Below are 21,583 nucleotides of genomic sequence, written 5' to 3'. Positions count from 1 at the left end.
TGGATGTGCAATAACTTGTCGGGCGGAAGACAACACTGTTGGGTTTCTGAATTTAACAACAGCCCTAAGAATCTCTGTATTTTCTGGGGCTGTAATCGGGATTTTTCATAATTCACAATCCACCCCAGATGCTCAAGTTTGGTTGTGGTTGTTTTTAGCTGAGAGAGGCAATGGTCTGCCGAACTCCCAACTATAAGGAAATCATCCAAATAGGGGACAATTAAGATGTCAGACTCTCGTAAGTGCGCCATGACTTCGGCCACTAACTTGGTAAACACCCTAGGAGCCGCTGATAAGCCAAAGGGAAGAGCTCTAAACTGGAAATGACGAATTTGTCCCCCCATTGACACAGCTACCCTCAGGAATCTCTGGAAGTCTTCATGTATTGGGACATGATAGTATGCGTCCTTTAGATCTACAACTACCATGAAGCAGTGTTTAAACAACATCTTTATTGCTGAACCAATTGATTCCATTTTGAACGATTCATTGGTCAGAAATTTATTAAGGCCTTTAAGATTTATGATCGTTCTAAACGATCCGTCTGGCTTCTTGATCAGAAAAAGAGGAGAGTAAAATCCCCTCCCTCTTTCTGATACTGGGATTTCAACCAAAACATTCTTGAAGCATAAGTTCGTGACCTCTGCTTCCAAGGCTGCTTGCTCAAGGGGGGAGGAAAGTAAAGGGGTTAATTTAAATTTATCTCGAGGCCAGTGATCAAAGTCAAGTCTTAGACCTTTTGCTATAATGCCTCGGACCCATTTACTGTTCATAATGTCAAACCAAGCTGAGGAGAATGCTGACAGTCTACCCGCCACAGGGATTGCTAGTCATTGGTCCGTTTTTTTCTGTTCTTTCGAGGAACGGCGAAACATATAGCCCGTACCTCTTCCGCGTCTATCCTCCCATCTAAAACTCTCTCTAGAGGGTGAGGATCTGCGTTTTTTCCTGCGACCAAATCTCCTCTTAATGAAGGGCCGGCGGTAGGATGCTGAAGACGGATTAGGAAATTTCTTCTTATCATCCCCCGCTTTCTCCAGCAACTCATCCAGAGTTGGTCCAAAGAGATATTCTCCTTTACACGGGATGGCGCAGAGCTTAGTTCTGGATTGAATGTCGCCTGACCAGCACTTCAACCATAAGGCTCTACGAGCCGCGTTGGAGAGTCCTGCCGCTCTAGCCGCCATCCTGACTGAGTCCACAGATGCGTCTGACAAAAAGGCCGCAGCATTCTGCATTGTTGGTAAAGCCTTCAGAATGGAATCTCTGGAAGCGCCGTCCTTGAGCTGGAACTCTAACTGATCCATCCAGACCATTAAAGACCTGGCTGTACACGTCGCGGCAACTGCTGGTCTTAGAGATCCCGCCGCCGTCTCCCAGGTTCCTTTAAGGAAGGTATCTGCCTTTCTGTCAAGGGGGTCCTTGAGGGTCCCCATATCCTCAAATGGCAATGAGGCTTTCTTTGATGCTTTTGCCACCGCCGCATCCAGCTTAGGGGCTTTATCCCATGTTTCCACAACCGGATCATCAAAAGGGTACCTGCGTTTCAATGCTGGCGGTAAGGAACCCTTTTTCTCGGGTTTCTTCCATTCTCGGAGAATCAAGTCTTGGATCTTTTCGTTCACCGGGAAAGATCTATGTTTTTTTACGATCCAATCCGCTGAACATCATATCCTGCTTTGAGGGCTGCGGCTTGGGCTCTTCTATCCCCATTGTGCCTCTAACAGACTTGACGACTTTGGACGATTCTGTCTACCCCTGGATAGAATTGACAGACTCCTCATCTGAAGAAGAGGAGGAAAAACTTGAGTGATAGGCACCCTCTTCTCTTTCTTCCTCCGAAGAATTAGAGTCCAGGGGGGTCCTATGTTTTGAACCTCCCGCTTGGGACAGGGACCGTAGGGATTCCCTTACTTCCAAACGGATAATTTCTTTCAGGTTAGCCGCACTCACAGATTCTTCCGCTACTTAGGGGAGGACAATATAGGTGATAACAACTATCTGACCTAATGTCACTTCCACCCAACCACTCCTGTAGACCTCACCGTCTGTTGTATACAGGGGGCACATAATTTTTTGGGGCAAGAATCAGGTAAGGGGACCCCATAGAGGGCACATTCCTTATGCTTTGACTTGTCCGTGCTTTTCTTCCCCTAGAATGATGAAGTATAGGGGGTCTGCGTCACAGCGTGAACTTTCACGTAGATCACTTACCCGTGCGCCAAAGTAAGTACCGGAATACGAGGGGGTTCTTTCCCAGCCGAAGCTCTGGATCCTTTTGCGGATGAGCTTCTTCGACTGGACTGGTCGCTTCTGTCCTTCTCCTTGGGCTTCTGACGCACCTCATCCAGCAGCTGCTGCTGCTGCTCACCACCACTCTCCATGATGACTTGCGACCAAAAGCAGGGTTCTGCAGTCGTCACCTGCTTAAATCCCCCTTGGATCCGGTCAGCAGGTAGGTCAGTGCTGCCCCATTGGCTCAGGATACAGCAGGGAGGGCAGGAAACCATGTGGGAAAAACCGGCAATCAGGATGCGATGGGCGCCGCCATCTTGGATAGACTGCGCATACGCAGACACCCGGCGACCCGGAAGCGGCTGCTAACTCCGCCCCCTCACGTCACCGCACCCGGAAACGCTCCAGCACACGCTGAGAGCGGTGCAGGACGCCGGGGACGGACCGCAGCGCTCCGGGAGTTCACCCACACAGCCCTGACGCCGCACCACCAATGGGATATACTTACCGGCGCCGACGCTGATGGAGGCAGGAAAATCCTCCGGACTCCGCTCCCTGCTGCGAACGCCACCGCGTGCAGTCCAGTCAGGACCACCGTGGCGTCTCCAGGGTTCTCCGCACCGGCCGAGGTAGGAGACCCCCCCGCTACCAGATTCGGTCCGGCCGGCCTGGGCTCCTTTAGTTCAATCTGTAGGCACCTGTCCCTTTAGGAACAGGAAACCAACTGATGCAGGGGAGAGGTGCCGCCCTTTTGTATCTGTAGGTTTCCTGTTCCTAATGGGCGGATCCCCTCTCTCGTCGTGCTGTCATGGGAGTCCGAGTAAAGTGACTATTACTGAGCAATATGAGGAAAATGTTTGTTGCCTATTGGGATCGGAATGGCCCTGAAATTGGATTTTCCAAGTTTTGAGAGCTTCGGCCAAAGTGGTGCGTAACCGTTGGATCTGCTGGAACACATTCCGTTTGTGTGAGTACCATTCACCAAAATGTCAAACTAATGCTTGCAGCATGCCCAATCAATGATGACTACAAAGAGCTCATATGCAAAATGGTCTGTGGAATTGAATCCAAGGACTGTATGCTTGGCCGTTGTGATAAATGCCCGGGTCCTGAAGTTTTAAAAGAATTTCTAGTGAATGTGTTTGTCAACAGTGACCCTGAAGATATTATTGAGGTCAAACAATGGATTCACACTGATCGAGAAACTCTTGATACCAAACAACTGACTATAGAAGATTTCATTAAAGAATTGGTTTTGAAAATTTCTAAACTTTGTAGCCATCACTACATCGCCAAGCATCAAAGTTGCTATCTGAAATCGCTGAAGGAAAATGTGAGACCTGGAGAGCTTGTGATCCTTATGGACTTTGCTGAAAATTACTCATTTATTGTTCAAGATGTCATTCAAGGTTTCCACTGGGAAAATAGTCAAGCTACAGTACACCCATTTGTAATTTACTTCAAGGAGTTAAATGGTGAAGCTGCGCAGAACATCGGCTTGTGCATAATCAGTGATTGCTCACGACATGACACAGTTGCAGTCCACACTTTCTTAACAGTAATTGTGGAGTATCTCAAGACTCATCTATGGGATTCGTCATATCCACTACTTCAGCGATGGATCTGCAGCCCAGTACAAAAATTTCACAATTTTTCTCAACTTGTGCCACCACAATGCTGATTTCAACATCAGCGCTGAATGGAATTTTTTTGGTACCAGTCATGGAAAGTCGCCCTGTGATGGGATTGGAGGGACAGCAAAGAGGTTGGCAGCTCGTGCCAGTCTTCAACGCCCAACTGAAAACCAAATACTGACCCCAGTGGATTTATTCAACTTTTGCAACGAGCAACTGCATGGAATCAAGTTTTTTTTTGTTCCAAAAGAAAAAATTGACAAAATACGGGTAGTTCAAGAGGAAAGGTTCAAAGATGGACATACAATTGCTGGAACAAGAGAAAATCACCAGTGTGTGCCAATTGATGACCAAAAGATTCGCATTTCAAGGGTATCAAATGACCCATCATCTTTCATTGCCCATGTAGATAGATCTGTCAGATCAGAAATGCCTTTTGTGCCAATTGCAAACCTCCAGCCAGGGCAATACATTGCCTGCATTTATGATAGGAACTGGTGGATTGGAAATATTTCTGAAATTTCAGTCGACGAGCATGATGCATTAATAAATTTTATGCATCCTCATGGACCAGCTAGCTTCTTTCACTGGCCTGTGAAATATGATACATGCTGTATTCCTGAGCAGTCAATCATTGCAATAATTCCAGCACCAGCTGCAACAGCAATGGGCCGACAATACAGCTTCTCTGAACCGATTATGTTGCAAATTCAGCAACAATTCCAGACCACTTAGACTGAACATTATGGCTTGGGAACCAACAAAAGATACCCAATATTAGGCTTGGGATCCTAGGCAAAGACACCCACCCTCAGGCTTCGGAACCTGCGATAAAGAGACCGCCCGAGGCTCGCCTTGCACGGCTATCGGCCATGGCTCCTAGGCGATGGGGCTGCCAATTTTCGAAAGACAGCATTATTACAATTCTTAATAGGATTATAATACCAATTCTTAGGGAATTGGTTGTGGTATAACCACCATGGACCAACGCAAGGGTTTGAATAGTGCATTTACCATTCATTGCGTATTAATAAATAACACCATGTTCAGTGGCATTTCTCATTTCTTAAACGGAGAGACTCCAAAAAAAAACCCAATGATCATTGTAGAGAAAAATGTGCTCTTTCTAATGATATCAGAATTAATATATTTTAGGGGTACCCTTTTTGGGAAATTTGACCTAAAAATAGGTAAAATTCGTTTTTTTTAAGTTTTTCATCATATGTGGGTGTGAATATTTCCACAAATACATATGCTTTGACCGTGATATTGCAGCAATGCAAAGTCATGTAGATGTTTGGTGTACAGGGCAAAGCACCAGTTACTATTGGTTTTTGGTCTTGAGTTATATAGGGGCAAAGTTTGGCATAAATTTTATGCGACACGTTTTCAAGCTACTTTGACACAAAATTGTGGCCGAAATATTGTTTTGTCATAGCCGGTAATAATTTTATCGTGTTAAGCAGCAAAAGTTGAGCTAGTATGCCAAATTTCAGCATCATAGCCAGTATAGAACTCTAATGGCTATGTGCCAAAGTTAGCAAAATCCTCTTAGCTGAAGCCCGCAGGCTTGGTGGAACCTCCAGTGAAAGGTCAACAGTGCCCAATGTATGTGAGATCTGGCCCTAAAAATTTACAGAACCTCTTTTCAAACATACATGTACATCCTTATGAATTTTCAGCAAAATCGGAGATGGTCGAGTGGGGACCACTGGTCCACTTGACATGGAATGACCCTATACTCACCCAGGGGCAGTCCCGATGAGGTCCGGTCCGATGGGCGTCGCAATCCAGGTCCAGCGCCTCCCATCTTCATATGATTATGTCCTCTTTGCTTCCTGCCGTGGATCCTGCGCAGGTGTACTTTATCTGACCTGTTGAGGGCAAAGTACTGCAGTGCGCAGGCGCAGGGAAAGGTCAGAAAGGCCCGGCGCCTGCGCACTGCAATACTTTACTCCGCCCTCAACAGGGCAGATAAAGTACGCCTGCGCAGGAGCGGCCGCAGATAGCAAAGAAGGTGACGTCATCGCATGAAGATGGGAGGCGCTGGACCCGGACCGCAAAGCCCATCGGACCGGACCGCAGTGGGACCGCCCCTGGGTGAGTATAATATAACCAGTTTTTCTTATCTTTCAGGTGACATCGGGGGCTTATCTACAGCATTACAGAATGCTGTAGCTAAGACCCTGATGCCGGTGGCCTTAACTTATAGGCGAATTTTGGGGTGACAGATTCCCTTTAAAGGAATTGCTTCATCACCCATTTACAGTGACTAAAAAGTTACAAGCTCAGGATTTAACTCCTGGCATTTTTATGAAGGAGTCAAAAAACTTGTTGTTTTGCCTGTCCCAAAGAGGAGATTTAATCGCAGATGGCATGAGAGAGACACTGTTATTAGAAAATAAAATTCTTCTGGCAGCTGTTTATGTGGACCCGAGTCATCGTATATTACAAGATGATCAACAGCTTACTAAAGGAAAAGAAGCTCTGATTGAGGTAGCAGTTAGGATGAGTGGGCTACAGGATGGCCAAGAGCAAGAGGACTTGGATCCTGCCAGTGCTGCTGCTGCCATTTCTTCATCCTCATCAGATCATACCTCCCAACTTTTGAAGATGGGAAAGAGGGACAAAGTTTGCGGCGCGCTTTGCGCGCCGCGGCAAATTTTAGGCCACACCTCTGACCACACCCATTCATAATTAGTCACACCCATATCCACATCCCAACCACACCCATTTAGCACTGCTGATCACACTGTTTCATATACAATAATTATAGACAAAAAAATATGGCCACACAGTGCTCCATACTGTATAATGACCACACATGATGCCCCATACTGTATAATGGTCACACATGACGCTCCATACTGTATAATGGCCACACATGATGCTCCATACTGTATAATGACCACACATGATGCCCCATACTGTATAATGGCCACACATGATGCTCCATACTGTATAATGGCCACACACAGTTCTCCATACTGTATAATGACCGCACATGATGCTCCATACTGTACGATGACCACACATGACGCTCCATAATATATAATGACCACACATGACGCTCCATAATATATAATGAACACACATGACGCTCCATAATGTATAATGAACACACATGATGCTCCATACTGTATAATGACCGCACATGATGCTCCATACTGTATAATGACCGCACATGATGCTCCATACTGTATAATGACCGCACATGATGCTCCATACTGTATGACCGCAAATGATGCTCCATACTGTATGACCGCAAATGATGCTCCATACTGTATAATGACCGCACATGATGCTCCATACTGTATAATGACCGCACATGATGCTCCATACTGTATGACCGCAAATGATGCTCCATACTGTATGACCGCACATGATGCTCCAGACTGTATAATGACCGCACATGATGCTCCATACTGTATAATGGCCGCACATGATGCTCCATACTGTATAATGGCCGCACATGATGCTCCATACTGTATAATGACCGCACATGATGCTCCATACTGTATGACCGCAAATGATGCTCCATACTGTATAATGACCGCACATGATGCTCCAGACTGTATAATGACCGCACATGATGCTCCAGACTGTATAATGACCGCACATGATGCTCCAGACTGTATAATGACCGCACATGATGCTCCAGACTGTATAATGACCGCACATGATGCTCCATACTGTATAATGGCCGCACATGATGCTCCATACTGTCTAATGACCGCACATGATGCTCCATACTGTATAATGACCGCACATGATGCTCCATACTGTATAATGGCCACACATGATGCTCCATACTGTATAATGGCCGCACATGATGCTCCATACTGTATAATGGCCGCACATGATGCTCCATACTGTCTAATGTCCGCACATGATGCTCCATACTGTATAATGACCGCACATGATGCTCCATACTGTATAATGGCCACACATGATGCTCCATACTGTATAATGGCCACACATGATGCTCCATACTGTATAATGGCCGCACATGATGCTCCATACTGTCTAATGGCCGCACATGATGCTCCATACTGTCTAATGACCGCACATGATGCTCCATACTGTATAATGACCGCACATGATGCTCCATACTGTATAATGGCCGCACATGATGCTCCATACTGTATAATGGCCGCACATGATGCTCCATACTGTATAATGGCCGCACATGATGCTCCATACTGTATAATGACCGCACATGATGCTCCATACTGTATAATGACCGCACATGATGCTCCATACTGTATAATGACCGCACATGATGCTCCATACTGTATAATGACCGCACATGATGCTCCATACTGTATAATGGCCGCACATGATGCTCCATACTGTATAATGGCCGCACATGATGCTCCATACTGTATAATGACCGCACATGATGCTCCATACTGTATAATGGCCACACATGATGCTCCATACTGTATAATGGCCACACATGATGCTCCATACTGTCTAATGACTGCACATAATGCTCCATACTGTCTAATGACCGCACATGATTCTCCATACTGTATAATGACCGGACATAATGCTCCATACTGTATAATGACATACAGGCACGCAGCTCACACGCACGCAGCTCACACACGCACGCAGCTCACAAACACATGCAGCTTTGACACAAATGCATCACACACGCAGCCATCACACACACACGCAGCCATCACACACACACGCAGCCATCACACACACACGCAGCCATCACACACACACACGCAGCCATCACACACACACGCAGCCATCACACACACGCAGCCATCACACACACACGCAGCCATCACACACACACGCAGCCATGACACACACACACGCAGCCATCACACACACGCAGCCATCACACACACATGCAGACATCACACACACACACATGCAGACATCACACACACACACGCAGACATCACACACACACACACACACAGCCATCACACACACGCAGCCATCACACACACACGCAGCCATCACACACACACACACACGCAGCCATCACACACACACGCAGCCATCACACCCACACACGCAGCCATCACACCCACACACGCAGCCATCACACCCACACACGCAGCCATCACACCCACACACACGCAGCCATCACACACACACACACGCAGCCATCACACACGCAGCCATCACACACGCAGCCATCACACCCACACACACGCAGCCATCACACACACACACACACACGCAGCCATCACACACGCAGCCATCACACACGCAGCCATCACACACGCAGCCATCACACACGCAGCCATCACACACGCAGCCATCACACACACAGCCACCACACACACAGCCATCACACACACACACAGCCATCACACACACACAGCCATCACACACACACAGCCATCACACACACACAGCCATCACACACACACACCCAGCCATCACACACACACACACACGCAGCCATCACACACATCACACACACACACAATCTCCTCTGTGATGCAGGGGCGGCTGATGTCCATGTGCAGCTCTCTGCTGAAGTCTTCAGTCTCCTGCTCACAGCTCTGCACTATCCCGGCACCTCCCCCGTCTCTCCTTCTCTGCCGGGATAGCAGCTAAGAGCAGAAGCCGGAGATCCGTGCACACACAGCCAGAGGTAGTGAATCGCTGACCTTTCTTCTTGATTGCTGCAGGCTCTCTCCTTCAGCGTGGCAGCGCCGCACAGGGGGCGGGGGCGGGGGGGGCTCGCGGGCGGTCAGGAGGCAGCTTTTATAAAAAAAAAAACAAAAAAACAGCCACGGGCTCTCTCTACGTCCCGGAAGTGGGCGGGGCTTCACCGGCGGCCGCAAAATCGGGATTTTAAATGCCCGAAGCGGGACAGCGGGACCCCGGTGCCAAAGCGGGACTGTCCCGCTGAAATCGGGACGGTTGGGAGGTATGCATCAGATAAGGAGTTTGTTTTCAACAAGTACCGTATATACTAGAGTGTAAGCCGACCCGAGTATAAGCCGAGACCCCTAATTTTGTCACAAAAAACTGGGAAAACTTAACCCCTTACCGACATCGGACGTACTATTCCGTCTGATGTCAGCTCCCCTGCTTTGATGCAGGGCTCCGCGGTGAGCCCCCATCAAAGCCGGGACATGTCAGCTGTTTTGAACAGCTGACATGTGCCCGCAATAGCGGCGGGTGAAATCGCGATTCACCCGCCGCTATTAACTAGTTAAATGCCGCTGTCAAACGCAGACAGCGGCATTTAACTACCGCGTCCGTCCGGAAATGACGTCATCGCCGACCCCCGTCACATGATCGGGGGTCGGCGATGCATCAGGAAGGTAACCATAGAGGTCCTTGAGACCTCTATGGTTACTGATGCCGGCCTGCTGTGAGCGCCACCCTGTGGTCGGCGCTCACAGCACACCTGCATTTCTGCTGTATAGCAGCGATCTTATGATCGCTGCTACATAGAGCCGATCGCGCTGTGCCTGCTTCTAGCCTCCCATGGAGGCTACTGAAGCATGGCAAAAGTAAAAAAAAAAAGTTTAAAAAAATGTGAAAAAAATAAAAAAAAACATAAAAGTTTAAATCACCCCCCTTTCGCCCCAATCAAAATAAATCAATAAAAAAAATCAAATCTACACATATTTGGTATCGCCACGTTCAGAATTGCCTGATCTATCAATAAAAAAAAGCATTAACCTGATCGCTAAACGGCGTAACGAGAAAAAAAAAATCGAAACGCCAGAATTACGTTTTTTTTGTCGCAGCGACATTGCATTAAAATGCAATAACGGGCGATCAAAAGAACGTATCTGCACCAAATTGGAATCATTAAAAACGCTGGCTCGGCACGCTAAAAATAAGCCCTCAACCGACCCCAGATCATGAAAAATGGAGACGCTACGGGTATCGGAAAATGGTGCAATTTTTTTTTTTTTTTTTTTTAGCAAAGTTTGGAATTTTTTTTCACCACTTAGGTAAAAAATAACCTCGTCATGTTAGGTGTCTATGAACCCGTAAGGATCTGGAAAATCATAATGGGAGGTCAGTTTTAGCATTTAGTGAACCTAGCAAAAAAGCCAAGCAAAAAACAAGTGTGGGATTGCACTTTTTTTTGCAATTTCACCGCACTTGGAATTTTTTTCCCGTTTTCTAGTACACGACATGGTAAAACCAATGATGTCATTCAAAATTTCAACTCGTCTCGCAAAAAATAAGCCCTCACATGGCCAAATTGATGGAAAAATAAAAAAGTTGGACTGACAGGAGACAAGCACTGTTACTGAGAGGAGCCTGGTGTAGATGCCACCAGTACTGCCGGGAGACAAGCACTGTTACTGAGAGGAGCCTGGTGTAGATGCCACCAGTACTGCCGGGAGACAAGCACTGTTACTGAGAGGAGCCTGGTGTAGATGCCGCCACTACTGACAGGAGACAAGCACTGTTACTGAGAGGAGCCTGGTGTAGATGCCACCAGTACTGCCGGGAGACAAGCACTGTTACTGAGAGGAGCCTGGTGTAGATGCCACCAGTATTGCTGGGAGACAAGCACTGTTACTGAGAGGAGCCTGGTGTAGATGCCACCAGTATTGCTGGGAGACAAGCACTGTTACTGAGAGGAGCCTGGTGTAGATGCCACCAGTACTGCCGGGAGACAAGCACCTGTTACTGAGAGGAGCCTGGTGTAGATGCCGCCACTACTGACAGGAGACAAGCACCTGTTACTGAGAGGAGCCTGGTGTAGATGCCGCCACTACTGACAGGAGACAAGCACTGTTACTGAGAGGAGCCTGGTGTAGATGCCACCAGTATTGCTGGGAGACAAGCACTGTTACTGAGAGGAGCCTGGTGTAGATGCCACCAGTACTGCCGGGAGACAAGCACCTGTTACTGAGAGGAGCCTGGTGTAGATGCCGCCACTACTGACAGGAGACAAGCACCTGTTACTGAGAGGAGCCTGGTGTAGATGCCGCCACTACTGACAGGAGACAAGCACTGTTACTGAGAGGAGCCTGGTGTAGATGCCGCCACTACTGACAGGAGACAAGCACTGTTACTGAGAGGAGCCTGGTGTAGATGCCACCACTACTGACAGGAGACAAGCACCTGTTACTGAGAGGAGCCTGGTGTAGATGCCGCCACTACTGACAGGAGACAAGCACTGTTACTGAGAGGAGCCTGGTGTAGATGCCACCACTACTGACAGGAGACAAGCACTGTTACTGAGAGGAGCCTGGTGTAGATGCCACCACTACTGACAGGAGACAAGCACTGTTACTGAGAGGAGCCTGGTGTAGATGCCGCCACTACTGACAGGAGACAAGCACCTGTTACTGAGAGGAGCCTGGTGTAGATGCCGCCACTACTGACAGGAGACAAGCACTGTTACTGAGAGGAGCCCGGTGTAGATGCCACCACTACTGACAGGAGACAAGCACTGTTACTGAGAGGAGCCCGGTGTAGATGCCACCACTACTGACAGGAGACAAGCACGGTTACTGAGAGGAGCCTGGTGTAGATGTCGCCACTACTGACAGGAGACAAGCACTGTTACTGAGAGGAGCCCGGTGTAGATGCCGCCACTACTGACAGGAGACAAGCACTGTTACTGAGAGAAGCCTGGTGTAGATGCCGCCACTACTGACAGGAGACAAGCACTGTTACTGAGAGGAGCCTGGTGTAGATGTCGCCACTACTGACAGGAGACAAGCACCTGTTACTGAGAGGAGCCTGGTGTAGATGCCACCACTACTGACAGGAGACAAGCACCTGTTACTGAGAGGAGCCTGGTGTAGATGCCACCACTACTGACAGGAGACAAGCACCTGTTACTGAGAGGAGCCTGGTGTAGATGTCGCCACTACTGACAGGAGACAAGCACTGTTACTGAGAGGAGCCTGGTGTAGATGCCACCACTACTGACAGGAGACAAGCACTGTTACTGAGAGGAGCCTGGTGTAGATGCCGCCACTACTGACAGGAGACAAGCACTGTTACTGAGAGGAGCCTGGTGTAGATGCCACCACTACTGACAGGAGACAAGCACTGTTACTGAGAGGAGCCTGGTGTAGATGCCGCCACTACTGACAGGAGACAAGCACTGTTACTGAGAGAAGCCTGGTGTAGATGCCGCCACTACTGACAGGAGACAAGCACTGTTACTGAGAGGAGCCCGGTGTAGATGCCGCCACTACTGACAGGAGACAAGCACTGTTACTGAGAGAAGCCTGGTGTAGATGCCGCCACTACTGACAGGAGACAAGCACTGTTACTGAGAGGAGCCTGGTGTAGATGTCGCCACTACTGACAGGAGACAAGCACCTGTTACTGAGAGGAGCCTGGTGTAGATGCCACCACTACTGACAGGAGACAAGCACCTGTTACTGAGAGGAGCCTGGTGTAGATGCCACCACTACTGACAGGAGACAAGCACGGTTACTGAGAGGAGCCTGGTGTAGATGCCGCCACTACTGACAGGAGACAAGCACCTGTTACTGAGAGGAGCCTGGTGTAGATGCCACCACTACTGACAGGAGACAAGCACCTGTTACTGAGAGGAGCCTGGTGTAGATGCCACCACTACTGACAGGAGACAAGCACGGTTACTGAGAGGAGCCTGGTGTAGATGCCGCCACTACTGACAGGAGACAAGCACTGTTACTGAGAGGAGCCCGGTGTAGATGCCACCACTACTGACAGGAGACAAGCACCTGTTACTGAGAGGAGCCTGGTGTAGATGCCACCACTACTGACAGGAGACAAGCACCTGTTACTGAGAGGAGCCTGGTGTAGATGCCGCCACTACTGACAGGAGACAAGCACCTGTTACTGAGAGGAGCCTGGTGTAGATGCCACCACTACTGACAGGAGACAAGCACTGTTACTGAGAGGAGCCTGGTGTAGATGCCGCCACTACTGACAGGAGACAAGCACTGTTACTGAGAGGAGCCTGGTGTAGATGCCGCCACTACTGACAGGAGACAAGCACTGTTACTGAGAGGAGCCTGGTGTAGATGCCACCACTACTGACAGGAGACAAGCACGGTTACTGAGAGGAGCCTGGTGTAGATGCCGCCACTAGTGACAGGAGACAAGCACTGTTACTGAGAGGAGCCTGGTGTAGATGCCACCACTAGTGACAGGAGACAAGCACTGTTACTGAGAGGAGCCTGGTGTAGATGCCGCCACTACTGACAGGAGACAAGCACTGTTACTGAGAGGAGCCTGGTGTAGATGCCGCCACTACTGACAGGAGACAAGCACTGTTACTGAGAGGAGCCTGGTGTAGATGCCGCCACTACTGACAGGAGACAAGCACTGTTACTGAGAGGAGCCTGGTGTAGATGCCGCCACTACTGACAGGAGACAAGCACTGTTACTGAGAGGAGCCTGGTGTAGATGCCGCCACTACTGACAGGAGACAAGCACTGTTACTGAGAGGAGCCTGGTGTAGATGCCACCACTACTGACAGGAGACAAGCACGGTTACTGAGAGGAGCCTGGTGTAGATGCCGCCACTACTGACAGGAGACAAGCACTGTTACTGAGAGGAGCCTGGTGTAGATGCCACCACTAGTGACAGGAGACAAGCACTGTTACTGAGAGGAGCCTGGTGTAGATGCCGCCACTACTGACAGGAGACAAGCACTGTTACTGAGAGGAGCCTGGTGTAGATGCCGCCACTACTGACAGGAGACAAGCACCTGTTACTGAGAGGAGCCTGGTGTAGATGCCGCCACTACTGACAGGAGACAAGCACTGTTACTGAGAGGAGCCTGGTGTAGATGCCGCCACTACTGACAGGAGACAAGCACCTGTTACTGAGAGGAGCCTGGTGTAGATGCCGCCACTACTGACAGGAGACAAGCACTGTTACTGAGAGGAGCCTGGTGTAGATGCCGCCACTACTGACAGGAGACAAGCACCTGTTACTGAGAGGAGCCTGGTGTAGATGCCACCACTACTGACAGGAGACAAGCACGGTTACTGAGAGGAGCCTGGTGTAGATGCCGCCACTACTGACAGGAGACAAGCACTGTTACTGAGAGGAGCCTGGTGTAGATGCCGCCACTACTGACAGGAGACAAGCACTGTTACTGAGAGGAGCCTGGTGTAGATGCCGCCACTACTGACAGGAGACAAGCACTGTTACTGAGAGGAGCCTGGTGTAGATGCCGCCACTACTGACAGGAGACAAGCACGGTTACTGAGAGGAGCCTGGTGTAGATGCCGCCACTACTGACAGGAGACAAGCACCTGTTACTGAGAGGAGCCTGGTGTAGATGCCACCACTACTGACAGGAGACAAGCACGGTTACTGAGAGGAGCCTGGTGTAGATGCCGCCACTACTGACAGGAGACAAGCACTGTTACTGAGAGGAGCCTGGTGTAGATGCCACCACTAGTGACAGGAGACAAGCACTGTTACTGAGAGGAGCCTGGTGTAGATGCCGCCACTACTGACAGGAGACAAGCACTGTTACTGAGAGGAGCCTGGTGTAGATGCCGCCACTACTGACAGGAGACAAGCACTGTTACTGAGAGGAGCCTGGTGTAGATGCCACCACTACTGACAGGAGACAAGCACTGTTACTGAGAGGAGCCTGGTGTAGATGCCGCCACTACTGACAGGAGACAAGCACTGTTACTGAGAGGAGCCTGGTGTAGATGCCGCCACTACTGACAGGAGACAAGCACTGTTACTGAGAGGAGCCTGGTGTAGATGCCACCACTACTGACAGGAGACAAGCACGGTTACTGAGAGGAGCCTGGTGTAGATGCCGCCACTACTGACAGGAGACAAGCACTGTTACTGAGAGGAGCCTGGTGTAGATGCCACCACTAGTGACAGGAGACAAGCACTGTTACTGAGAGGAGCCTGGTGTAGATGCCGCCACTACTGACAGGAGACAAGCACTGTTACTGAGAGGAGCCTGGTGTAGATGCCGCCACTACTGACAGGAGACAAGCACCTGTTACTGAGAGGAGCCTGGTGTAGATGCCGCCACTACTGACAGGAGACAAGCACTGTTACTGAGAGGAGCCTGGTGTAGATGCCGCCACTACTGACAGGAGACAAGCACCTGTTACTGAGAGGAGCCTGGTGTAGATGCCACCACTACTGACAGGAGACAAGCACGGTTACTGAGAGGAGCCTGGTGTAGATGCCGCCACTACTGACAGGAGACAAGCACTGTTACTGAGAGGAGCCTGGTGTAGATGCCGCCACTACTGACAGGAGACAAGCACTGTTACTGAGAGGAGCCTGGTGTAGATGCCGCCACTACTGACAGGAGACAAGCACTGTTACTGAGAGGAGCCTGGTGTAGATGCCGCCACTACTGACAGGAGACAAGCACGGTTACTGAGAGGAGCCTGGTGTAGATGCCGCCACTACTGACAGGAGACAAGCACTGTTACTGAGAGGAGCCTGGTGTAGATGCCGCCACTACTGACAGGAGACAAGCACCTGTTACTGAGAGGAGCCTGGTGTAGATGCCACCACTACTGACAGGAGACAAGCACTGTTACTGAGAGGAGCCTGGTGTAGATGCCGCCACTACTGACAGGAGACAAGCACTGTTACTGAGAGGAGCCTGGTGTAGATGCCGCCACTACTGACAGGAGACAAGCACCTGTTACTGAGAGGAGCCTGGTGTAGATGCCACCACTACTGACAGGAGACAAGCACCTGTTACTGAGAGGAGCCTGGTGTAGATGCCGCCACTACTGACAGGAGACAAGCACGGTTACTGAGAGGAGCCTGGTGTAGATGCCGCCACTACTGACAGGAGACAAGCACTGTTACTGAGAGGAGCCTGGTGTAGATGCCACCACTAGTGACAGGAGACAAGCACTGTTACTGAGAGGAGCCTGGTGTAGATGCCGCCACTACTGACAGGAGACAAGCACTGTTACTGAGAGGAGCCTGGTGTAGATGCCGCCACTACTGACAGGAGACAAGCACCTGTTACTGAGAGGAGCCTGGTGTAGATGCCGCCACTACTGACAGGAGACAAGCACTGTTACTGAGAGGAGCCTGGTGTAGATGCCGCCACTACTGACAGGAGACAAGCACCTGTTACTGAGAGGAGCCTGGTGTAGATGCCACCACTACTGACAGGAGACAAGCACGGTTACTGAGAGGAGCCTGGTGTAGATGCCGCCACTACTGACAGGAGACAAGCACTGTTACTGAGAGGAGCCTGGTGTAGATGCCGCCACTACTGACAGGAGACAAGCACTGTTACTGAGAGGAGCCTGGTGTAGATGCCGCCACTACTGACAGGAGACAAGCACTGTTACTGAGAGGAGCCTGGTGTAGATGCCGCCACTACTGACAGGAGACAAGCACGGTTACTGAGAGGAGCCTGGTGTAGATGCCGCCACTACTGACAGGAGACAAGCACTGTTACTGAGAGGAGCCTGGTGTAGATGCCGCCACTACTGACAGGAGACAAGCACCTGTTACTGAGAGGAGCCTGGTGTAGATGCCACCACTACTGACAGGAGACAAGCACTGTTACTGAGAGGAGCCTGGTGTAGATGCCGCCACTACTGACAGGAGACAAGCACTGTTACTGAGAGGAGCCTGGTGTAGATGCCGCCACTACTGACAGGAGACAAGCACCTGTTACTGAGAGGAGCCTGGTGTAGATGCCGCCACTACTGACAGGAGACAAGCACTGTTACTGAGAGGAGCCTGGTGTAGATGCCGCCACTACTGACAGGAGACAAGCACCTGTTACTGAGAGGAGCCTGGTGTAGATGCCACCACTACTGACAGGAGACAAGCACGGTTACTGAGAGGAGCCTGGTGTAGATGCCGCCACTACTGACAGGAGACAAGCACTGTTACTGAGAGGAGCCTGGTGTAGATGCCGCCACTACTGACAGGAGACAAGCACTGTTACTGAGAGGAGCCTGGTGTAGATGCCGCCACTACTGACAGGAGACAAGCACTGTTACTGAGAGGAGCCTGGTGTAGATGCCGCCACTACTGACAGGAGACAAGCACGGTTACTGAGAGGAGCCTGGTGTAGATGCCGCCACTACTGACAGGAGACAAGCACTGTTACTGAGAGGAGCCTGGTGTAGATGCCGCCACTACTGACAGGAGACAAGCACCTGTTACTGAGAGGAGCCTGGTGTAGATGCCACCACTACTGACAGGAGACAAGCACTGTTACTGAGAGGAGCCTGGTGTAGATGCCGCCACTACTGACAGGAGACAAGCACTGTTACTGAGAGGAGCCTGGTGTAGATGCCGCCACTACTGACAGGAGACAAGCACTGTTACTGAGAGGAGCCTGGTGTAGATGCCGCCACTACTGACAGGAGACAAGCACCTGTTACTGAGAGGAGCCTGGTGTAGATGCCACCACTACTGACAGGAGACAAGCACCTGTTACTGAGAGGAGCCTGGTGTAGATGCCGCCACTACTGACAGGAGACAAGCACGGTTACTGAGAGGAGCCTGGTGTAGATGCCGCCACTACTGACAGGAGACAAGCACTGTTACTGAGAGGAGCCTGGTGTAGATGCCGCCACTACTGACAGGAGACAAGCACTGTTACTGAGAGGAGCCTGGTGTAGATGCCGCCACTACTGACAGGAGACAAGCACCTGTTACTGAGAGGAGCCTGGTGTAGATGCCACCACTACTGACAGGAGACAAGCACGGTTACTGAGAGGAGCCTGGTGTAGATGCCGCCACTACTGACAGGAGACAAGCACTGTTACTGAGAGGAGCCTGGTGTAGATGCCGCCACTAGTGACAGGAGACAAGCACTGTTACTGAGAGGAGCCTGGTGTAGATGCCGCCACTACTGACAGGAGACAAGCACTGTTACTGAGAGGAGCCTGGTGTAGATGCCGCCACTACTGACAGGAGACAAGCACTGTTACTGAGAGGAGCCTGGTGTAGATGCCGCCACTAGTGACAGGAGACAAGCACTGTTACTGAGAGGAGCCTGGTGTAGATGCCGCCACTACTGACAGGAGACAAGCACTGTTACTGAGAGGAGCCTGGTGTAGATGCCGCCACTACTGACAGGAGACAAGCACTGTTACTGAGAGGAGCCTGGTGTAGATGCCGCCACTACTGACAGGAGACAAGCACTGTTACTGAGAGGAGCCTGGTGTAGATGCCACCACTACTGACAGGAGACAAGCACTGTTACTGAGAGGAGCCTGGTGTAGATGCCGCCACTACTGACAGGAGACAAGCACTGTTACTGAGAGGAGCCTGGTGTAGATGCCACCACTACTGACAGGAGACAAGCACTGTTACTGAGAGGAGCCTGGTGTAGATGCCACCACTACTGACAGGAGACAAGCACAGTTACTGAGAGGAGCCTGGTGTAGATGCCACCACTACTGCCAGGAGACAAGCACGGTTACTGAGAGGAGCCTGGTGTAGATGCCACCACTACTGACAGGAGACAAGCACCTGTTACTGAGAGGAGCCTGGTGTATCCCCCACTGGTGCCGCTCATCACTCTCCTAGTCCCCAGACAGTATGAATGGTAGGCACCGTGGGCAGACCTGTACCGGAGCTGGCATCATACCACCAGCTTCACAATGATGAGACAATAGCAGCAGAACTTCTCCAGATGCCACCTGTCCTGACAGCTCAGCTCTCCGCATCTCCTGGCAGCACAGGGGGCTAGGTACAGACACACAGCCAGGAGTAGACCCCCGGGGGGCGGTGACTGACACCTGAGCTTCCCAGCACACACCTGGGATGGGCGATGTTCAGTGTGACAGGCCCACTGTGGGCATCACACAGCTGAGCCCGGACCCACAGAACCCCTGCTGTGAACCCATTACCTCTGCTGGAAGAGAGGGCTCCCCGCGATCTGTCTCCGCAGCTCGTTCTTCATTTCCCAGAAGTCTCCGTCCAAGAATCTGGTCAGGGAGCCCATGTCCGCCTCCTGTCTCTCCATGTTGTGTGCAGGACTGGAGCCCGGGCGGCGGAGCTTCTCTGTGCTGCTTCTGTGTGCCGCTCCCGTCACTCCTCCTGCCCCGCGCTCCGGGCTGTGTACTCTGCCGTGGACGCGCCACCAAGCGGATCTGGTCATGGTGCGCGCGCCCCGTGCTCGGGCTCCCGGGCTCAGAGAGCTTTTCTGGCTGGTTACCACTTCCACAGAAACTTTTCTCTCAGGTCTCCACTTCCACGGAAGCTTTTCTGTCAGGTTATCACGTCCATGGAAGCTGTTCTGACGGTACGTAGGCTACTTTCACACTAGCGTCGTGCACTGCACGTCGCCATGCGTCGTTTTGCAGAAAAAACGCATCCTGCAAAAGTGCTTGCAGGATGCATTTTTTCTCTACAGACTCTGATTAGCGACGCAGTGCGACGGTTGCTTGCATCGGACCTTCGCCACCAAAAAACGTTGCATGTAACGTTTTTTGGTGCGTCGTGTCCAGCATTTCCGACCACGCATGCGTGGCCGGAGCTCCGTCCCCGCCTCCCCGCACCTCACAATGGGGCAGCGGATGCATTGAAAAACAGCATCCGCTGCCTCCAATGTGCGGCGCTTCCACAGTATATGTCGGTGCGCCGCAACATCGCATTGCGACGTGCAGTGCACGACGCTAATGTGAAAGTAGCCTTTGGCGGACCATCGTAGCAAATAAACGTTCAAGGGAATGTTTTTTCGTACATTGTGTCCTGCATGTTTTACTGCGCATGCCCGGCCGTAACTCCTCCCCCTCCTCCCTGGGACTTTACTATGGGCAGCGGACGCGTTGAAACACTGTGTCCGCTGCCCACGTTGTGCTAAAAAACTCCAACGTCCGTCGGTACGCGGCCGTCGCTAAGCGTCTGCGCGACATACTGACGGACGTTGTGAAAATTTTGTGCAACGTGGGCAGCGGACGCAGTGTTTCAACGCGTCCGCTGCCCATAGTAAAGTCCCAGGGAGGAGGGAGTGGAGTTCCGGCCGTGCCTGCGTACTTAAAATTACAGGACCCGACGTACGAAAAAACGTTCCCTTGAACGTTTTTTCGCTATGATGGTCTGCCAAAAACCGACGCATCCAGTGCACGACGTATGGAACGTACGTTGCAATGTGTCGGTAATACAAGTCTATGAGGAAAAACGCATCCTGCGGGCAACTTTGCAGGATGCGTTTTCTCACCAGAACGACGCATTGCAACGCTTGGCAAAAGACGGAAATGTGAAAGTAGCCTGCTACTTTCACACTTCCGTCTTTTGTGTCACGTCACAATCCGTCGATTTTTGAGAATGCAAGATCCTGCAAAGAAATTTGCAGGATCCTGCATTTTCTCATAGGCTACTTTCACACTAGCGTCGTTTGCAATACGTCGCAATGCGTCGTTCAGGAGAAAAAAACGCATCCTGCAAAGTTCTCTGCAGGATGCGTTTTTTCCCCAGACTTACATTACCAACGCATTGTGACGTATCGCCACACCTCGCACCCATTGTGTGACGGTTGCGTCGTGTTTTGGCGGACCGTCGGCATAAAAAAAGTTACATGTAACTTTTTTTGTGCCGATGGTCCGCCAAAACACGACGCAACCGTCGCATGACGGTTGCGACGTGTGGCGATACGACGCAAAGCGTCGGTAATGTAAGTCTATGGGGAAAAAACGCAGACAACTTTGCAGAATGCGTTTTTTTCTCCTGAACGATGCATTGCGACATATTGCAAACAACACTAGTGTGAAAGTAGCCTAAGGCTACGTTCACATTTGCGTTGTTGTGTGTTGCGTCG

At 50.6% G+C, this 21,583-nt stretch overlaps 1 protein-coding gene across 2 annotated transcripts in view; it reads right to left on the bottom strand.

Annotated features, from left to right (window-relative positions):
- Positions 1 to 19,985, bottom strand: part of ACOXL (acyl-CoA oxidase like) — an 804,481-nt gene extending 784,496 nt beyond the window's left edge. Inside the window, exon 1 of one of the 2 annotated variants that reach the window (XM_077283134.1) lies at positions 19,674 to 19,985. In XM_077283134.1, the coding sequence (XP_077139249.1) occupies positions 19,674 to 19,924 (251 nt within the window). In that variant the 5' untranslated portion in view covers positions 19,925 to 19,985. The remainder of the gene's footprint in view (positions 1 to 19,673) is intronic. The other variant, XM_077283133.1, reaches the window with a different exon arrangement.
- Positions 19,986 to 21,583: the final 1,598 nt, after the last annotated feature.

The sequence above is a fragment of the Ranitomeya variabilis genome, chromosome 2 (genome assembly GCF_051348905.1).
Source record: "Ranitomeya variabilis isolate aRanVar5 chromosome 2, aRanVar5.hap1, whole genome shotgun sequence".
Taxonomy (NCBI): domain Eukaryota; kingdom Metazoa; phylum Chordata; class Amphibia; order Anura; family Dendrobatidae; genus Ranitomeya; species Ranitomeya variabilis.
This window is presented reverse-complemented; position numbering and strand designations above follow the sequence as displayed.